The sequence below is a fragment of the Ipomoea triloba genome, chromosome 15, assembly GCF_003576645.1.
Source record: "Ipomoea triloba cultivar NCNSP0323 chromosome 15, ASM357664v1".
Lineage (NCBI taxonomy): Eukaryota > Viridiplantae > Streptophyta > Magnoliopsida > Solanales > Convolvulaceae > Ipomoea > Ipomoea triloba.
Genome location: NC_044930.1, coordinates 25,721,323 through 25,728,812, shown reverse-complemented (window position 1 = coordinate 25,728,812; position 7,490 = coordinate 25,721,323). Strand labels below are relative to the sequence as shown.

Genomic DNA, 7,490 nt, shown 5'->3' with positions numbered 1-7,490 from the left:
AGTACAATAATAAATAATTAAATTAATTAATAAATGGAATTAGAAGGTAGAGAACTAATATTTTGAAATAATGAAAATGAATTAGAGAGAAACCATTGAGCTTCCAATGCATTCTTCTTTAAAACTTCCCACGCTTTCTTCTTTAGAGCTTTTCACACTTTCTTCTTTAGAGCTTTCCACACTCACGCTTTCCACATTTTCTTCTTCAGAGTTTACTACAATTTCTTCTTCAAAGCTTTCATTATTTGACAATTCAACCTTGAAAAGAAATTGAAAATGAGTACAAAAATAAATAATTATAGTAATTAATACATGGAATTAGAAGGTAGAAAACTAATATTTTGAAATAATGAAATTGAATTAGAGAGAAACCATCGAGAAATTCTTCTATAGAACTTTTCACACTTTCTTCTTTAGAAATTTTCAAACATTCTTCTTCAGAGCTTTCTACAATTTCTTCAAAGCTTTTCACACTTTCTTCTTCAAAGCTTTTCACACATTTTTCTTCAGAGCTTTTGACACTTTCCACATTTTCTTCTTCAGAGTTTACTACAATTTCTTCTTCAAAGCTTTCATTATTTGGTAATTCAACCTTGAAAAGTGATTGAGAATGAGTACAAAAATAAATAATTAAATTAATACATGAAATTAGAAGGCAGTAAACTCAAATTTTTAAATAATGAAAAAGAATTAGAGAGAAACCTTGGTTCTAACTTCGCGAACATGAAGTAGACAATCTGTCGTTCCCACAAAAAATAACCTCTTTGTAGAGGAAATCTGCATTGCAGAAGTCACAAGAGAAGAATAACAACAATCTAACACAATCAACTTCAATGTTCCAATTTTTGCAAACTTCAATGGAACTTGTTTCAATTCCCAACAATATCTTAAGACTAAGCTCTCCAAAACTATGAAATTATTAGAACTTGCATTCCAATGTTTGAGATCTGAACGTGAAATGAGAAGTTCTTTTAATTTCCAAAAGCCCTGCTTCGATGGTTCCCACTTTGAACCACAACACGCGAAATCTTTTAGTTTAAGCACCTCAAGGTGCGGCAACTTGCCAATTGTGTCCATCTCCTTCCATGGAAGATAAGTATACCGAAGTGTCAACTTCTTAAGGTTTGGTGGCAAACCTATTGGTAGATAAAAGCACTCAACTCTTCCTACTTCAAACTTCAACTTCTCAAGTAGATGTAAATGCACAAGGCTCTCTAGATAGCTAGGCGCTAGTTGGCTTTCAATGTAAATCCCAAGTTCCTTAAGGTTTGGAACAAATCTGAAGTTTGGTTTTTTGTCGGAGCTAGCAACTTTCAACCAATAAAGAGTTTGTAGATCTTTTTTGACTAAGCAAGGGAGATATTGTGAACATCTCTTGTCAACATGCAAATGCCTCAATTGTGGCAAATCCAAAATATCACATGGCAGTTGCAAAGGGCATTTTTCCATCCATGAAGTAACTATGAGAGTTACTAAATTCTTATGCTTCAAAAATTGAAACTTGTAAAGAGAACAAATGGTACTTAAAGCCAAGTATCTCAAATAAACCAAGTCTGTTATTTCAAGAGGCATGCCTTGTGAGCATTTAACTAATGATAAATCCAATACTCTTAGCAATTTCAAACATGGGTATACCAACCTGCATTTTGAATGGTATACATCTTTACCAAAGCAGAGAACAGAATGGATTTCATCAGGACCACAATTCTCATAACTCGCTCGAGTGATTGGCCAATGACTTGTTTGACAGCTTAACCAATGACTAGCCTTTGGAGCATAGTAGTCTTTGATAATCCACAATGTATTCCCATCAATTGCTTCTCTCACACAAACCTCGTGCACTAGATCATGAATGTTACATGATTTAACTTTGCCGTCAATACTTAGATCATTAGTTTGAACTAGACTTCTATTAATGAGATCATGCAAATAACTCTCTCCCACTTCTTCCAAACTCATATTGTTATGTTGCTTTATAAATCCCTCCGCAACCCATAAGTTGATTAATTTCTTAACAGGAATCTCACTATCTTCGGGAAACACACCAAAATAATAAAAGCAAGCCTTCAAGTGACTAGGTAAGTACTTGTAGCTTAATGAAACTATTTTTGAAATTCTGTCATCATATATGCCAACTCCATCCAAAGTTCGGGCAACATCTCTCCATATTTCTAGAGACCCATTTGCTGTCATCAAAAGTCCAGAAATTAAAACAACTGCTAGGGGTAATCCACCACAACCACAAACAATGCGTTTCCCAATTTTCTCATATTCACGGGAAACACAATGGCTTTGCCCGAACACTTTCCTTGAAAATAATTCCCAATGATCGTCTAAAGTTTGATGCTTCACATAGTAGGGATCTGCACTTAAGTACTTAGCCACCTTTTTGAACCGAGTAGTTACTAAGATCCGGCTTCCATTAAAATTCTCTGGAAAATATCTTTTGATGGCATCCCATGCAACAGTGGTCCATACATCATCCAAGAAAATTAAATATTTCTTGCCCATCAAACTTGTGCATAATTGGTTAGCTATTTGAGCATCATCTATGTCGTAGATTTCACTTGTTATTGGTGAAATACAATGTAATAGACCAATGAGAATCTCTTTGAATTTAGCATCCTTAGACAAAACTACCCACCCTCGAATGTCAAAGCTAGCAATAGTGATTGGATGTCCATAGACTCTTTTGACTAATGTAGTTTTTCCTATGCCTCCTTCGCCAAACGAGTGGAATAACTTGTAGTTTCAGCACAAGATTTTCAACATATTTCTGAAACTTGTGAATGTTACTATTCCTCAAAATGGTGAAAACTGATCTCATAAAGTGTGAATAACAGATGCGGTTAACTATCGCCTCTATATCACTGTGGAATCCTACAATTACTTCATCCTCAGGGTCTAAAGCACTTCGATAGGTATCCCAAACCTTGATGTTCTTTCCCTCATAAGCAGTTTCTTTTTTTACCATCAGCATCCGTTCTTCAACTTCCTCAATTTCTCTTACCATTGATTTCAAGGTCCCACGAAGATGCCACCATTTAGCTTCCGAATAGACTAGTCCCAGTTTAGATTTTATTTCATACTCATCATATATTCCAGCAACTTTATCATCAAACCAGCCATTCCGCATTTTCGTCTCACACCACTCCTCCAAAAATGCTTGCAGAATGCAGAGCTTGGCAGACAGCAACTCGATGGTTTCGAGCAGCCACGCCTTCATTCCACCAGCATCAAAAGTCGAAAGTAGTTCGGGCTCCATAAGGTCTTGCTCTACTATTTTGATTAGAGTGATTACACCATCTAAAGCCATTCTATTGAACTTCTCTAAACTGTTTCTGGAACTCGATCATATCTAAGTTAATAATTAGTCTTGAACAATTATAGAGCAAGAAATTAAATGGAATAATTATAACAGAGATGATTGTGCATGCAATGCAAGATGGGTACGGTTAAAATATAATCTACTGAATTGTTATAGTATACGTACTCAGCAAAACCATTGCATCTTCGAGAGAGATAGTTTCTAAACTTTATGTGATTCAACAAAAAAAATGCAAAGTTTGTTACGATTACAAATTTGTAATTTGTTTTTCAATTGTTTGTATGCTGTGGGGCTATTATATTTAAATTTTAATAGAGGCATATATATTGCATATGGAATCTGCTATATATTGTTTGTATGAAAATGTTTTATATTACAAATGAAAATGAGAAATATATAGTTATCACACAATGAAAATGAGAAATATATATTATGAATTTAGTGAATAAATATGTAGCAGCAAAAGATAATGGAATTGAGAGGGAATTGGGTTTGGGTTATGGAGCAGACCAGAGAAAAACTACTATAGTCGATCAAAGACTAAATTAGTATTAACTCAAATCTAATATGTCGAATTATATATAGTATCCTCAGCAAAATCATTGCATCTTCTAGCTACCTAGTTTCTATACTTCATGTGATTCAACAGAAAATGCAAAGTTTGTTACCATTACCACGCTTTCTCAATTATTTGTATGCTGATGGGCTAATATATATATATATATATATATATATAAAAATAAAAGTATTAGTGAATATTTTCATATATAGTGAACACATCAATTAAAATATATCTAGTCCAAAATTATTAAATTTTATACAGTGAATAAACATGTAGCAAAAAGCAAAGGAATTGAGAGGGAAAATGCAACGATGAGTGAGTTATGCTAAACTGTATCAAAGTAAAAAAAGGAATTCTTCAATTAAGTGAAGCGGGAGAAAGTATGAAACATACCTTGAAGAAGTTAGTGAATTGGGTTTGGGTAATATCAGATGAGAGATTGAAGGTCTGAGTAATTAGTTGTTGAAATTATCAAGTGTTTCTGAAACTCAGATCAGAGCATTTACTGAGCAAGAAATGAGAGGAGTATATATAGCAGCAATATAATGATGAGATATGGGATGTTAGATATATTTAATCAAATATATCTATGTATTTAATTGAGAGAAAGAGGGGAAAGGACTAAGGAATATAGCTAGGAAACTTTTCTGAATTTTGCTTTGCTTTTATTTCTTCACTCCATTCATTCACATCAATTCCTACGGCAATACATATATATATATATATGCATACAAAGATGACAAAAGCTACTCATTATTTAGTCACACATTACTCATCCACTACTCCATGTTTTGTGCTATATCTACCCCAATCCCCTAAATTACTCCACTACACTAATCCACGTTTTATGGGTTTATTCATTCCACACACATAATGACACACATGATATAATTAAGCACTAAAGCCTCTACCGAAATCCATTCCATCTTGCTCCACTTGGTTTATATAATAATAATAATATTATTATTATTATTACAACATTGCCCCCCTTAAACCAAGTTGGATATATTCTTCATCCCAATTTCTTCTTCAGTTTGAGAAATATCTTTGTCTTCAATGGCTTTGAAAAGATATCTGATTGTTGCTTGTAACCCCTTGCTACCAACCATGCCTTGAAATGGTCAATCTCACCACTTGACTTGTATTTGGTTTTGTTGACCCACTTTACTCCAATTGGCTTCTTTCCGGGAGATAAGTCTGTTAACTCCCAAGTACCGTTCATTTAAATGGCACAAATCTCCTCATCCATTGCCTTAAGCCAATGAGTTTTTGTAGCAGCCTCCTTAAATGATATAGGGTCACAATCTGCAAAGAGAGCAAACTGAACAATCTCTTCATCAGTCAAGTCATTATCATTACCCAAAACATAATCTTCCAAACGAGCTAGTAAGTGACGCTCGCGTTGAGATCTCCGAACTGATGACTCTGGCTGTAAAGAAGACTGAACATTATCTGGCACCAATTGCTAATTAACAGGAATAATGGGAACAACAACTGACATTTCTTCTTTAGTTGACCAATCCCATGCACCATATTCATCAAAAATGACATCACGACTTAAACAACCTTTTGAGTTTCAGGATTATACAATTTATAAGCCTTTGAAATGTCACTATAACCAATAAAAATACACTTCTCACCTTTATCGTCCAACTTCTTTCTCAACTGATCTGGCACATGTGCACATGCCAAACATCCAAAAACCTTGAGATGTCTGATAGATGGTTTACTCCCACTCCAAGCTTCCTTAGGTGTCTTATCACGAACACTTTTAGTTGGACACCTATTCAACACATGAATAGCACAAGCAACAGCTTCTGCCCAAAAAGGTTTAGGCAGATTTTTAGATTTCATCATGCATCTCACCATATCCATGATAGACCTATTCTTCCTTTCAGCCACCCCGTTTTGTTGTGGAGTGTACCTAGCTGTCATCTGATGCTGAATACCATTTTTCTTTAAAAATTCATCACAAGCAATATATTCTGTACCTCTATCAATTCTCAAAACTTTAATCTTATAACCACTTTGTTTTTCAACAAAAACCTTAAATTGTTGAAAAACATCACATGCATCTGACTTCTGTTTCAGAAAATAAACCCATGTTTTTCTACTGAAATCATCAATGAAGGTAATAAAGTTTTTACAACCTCCATTTGAAGGAACTTCCACTGAACACAGATCTGAGTGAACAATCTCCAACTGCTTTGTTGCTCTTTTAGACTTGCCTACAGGAAAAGGTTCTCTATGCTTCTTCCCAATCAAACAACTCTCACAAATTTTGTCAGGGACATTAATAATTGGCAAATCGAAAACAAGTTTCTTTCTTGCTAAATAATTTAATCCGGAGAAATGAAAATGCCCAAACCGCATATGCCACAACCAATTATCATCTCGGATTTCAGAATTAAAGCAAGTAAGATGTGCATGATTGATTTCCAAAGGAAATAGTCGATTTTGGGACATATTTACCTTTGCAATCAAAACTCCCTTGGCATCAATGATGGTACAACACCCTCCAATGATATTTATTTTATATCCCTTTTCTGACAACTGCCCCATACTTAACAAATTTTGGTGTAAGTCAGGAACATAAAACACATCGGATATAAAATTGTGAGTACCATCCTTCAACTTAATAAAGATTTTACCTTTTCCCAAAATTGGCACTTTTGACTTATTCCCAAATGTCACTTCAGATCGAACTGATTCATCCAATTCTGAAAACAATTTCTTCTTAGATCGAACTGATTCATCCAATTCTGAAAACAATTTCTTCTTTGATCGAACTGATTCATCCAATTCTGAAAACAATTTCTTCTTTCCGCACATATGGTTACTACATCCAGTATCCAAGAACTTCTTTCCGCACATATGGTTACTACATCCAGTATCCAAGAACAATATGTTTTCATCTGCAGACAAACTGTTACTGGCCAAAAATAAGATTCCAGGTTCAGCAGAACTCTCACCAGATTTTTCAGCAACATTTGCTTGTTCATGATCATCCTCTTTATACCAGCAATCTGCAATTTTGTGTCCGTACTTGCCGCAATTGTAGCAATTAAATGGAAATCTACCTTGCTTGGTATTACCTCCACCTCTTCCTTGATTGGAGTTACCACGTCCTCTTCCTCTGAATCCTTCTCTTCCTCTTCCACGACCTCTACCAGCTTCTCCACTTCTTTGATTAGAGCCAGACATATCAAGGGTGACATGGCTCTTCAAAGCCTCTTCTGCTAGTGGTTCCGATTTTGACTCAATTCTTTCAACATGACTTTCTATCATACCTTTTAACTCGGCAATCGTCAAGTCCTCGGTATTCTGTGACTCCGTTATTGAAGCCACCACATGGTCATACTTCATCGGCATCGTTCGCAGAACTTTTTCAACCACTGCACCATCTTCAATTGTGTCTCCGTATAACCTCATCTTATTAACAAGATCAATAAGACGAGAGAAATACATATCTACTGTTTCTATAGAGGTCATCTCACAACGATCATACAACCTTCTCAACGTTTGCAGCTTAGACTTCTGTGACCGGTCAACTCCTTTGTTTGACACCTTCAAAATGTCCCAAGCTTGTTTTGCTGTTTC

At 35.0% G+C, this 7,490-nt stretch overlaps 1 protein-coding gene across 1 annotated transcript; it reads right to left on the bottom strand.

Annotated features, from left to right (window-relative positions):
- Positions 1 to 407: 407 nt before the first annotated feature.
- LOC116005992 (putative late blight resistance protein homolog R1B-14) lies at positions 408 to 2,538 on the bottom strand. Its single transcript, XM_031246237.1, has 3 exons — positions 1,007 to 2,538; positions 703 to 750; positions 408 to 592 (listed from the first exon to the last, which is right to left on the bottom strand). Exons 1-3 carry the CDS (start codon positions 2,509 to 2,511, stop codon positions 550 to 552), a joined length of 1,596 nt encoding a protein of 531 aa, XP_031102097.1. The 5' UTR covers positions 2,512 to 2,538; the 3' UTR covers positions 408 to 549.
- Positions 2,539 to 7,490: the final 4,952 nt, after the last annotated feature.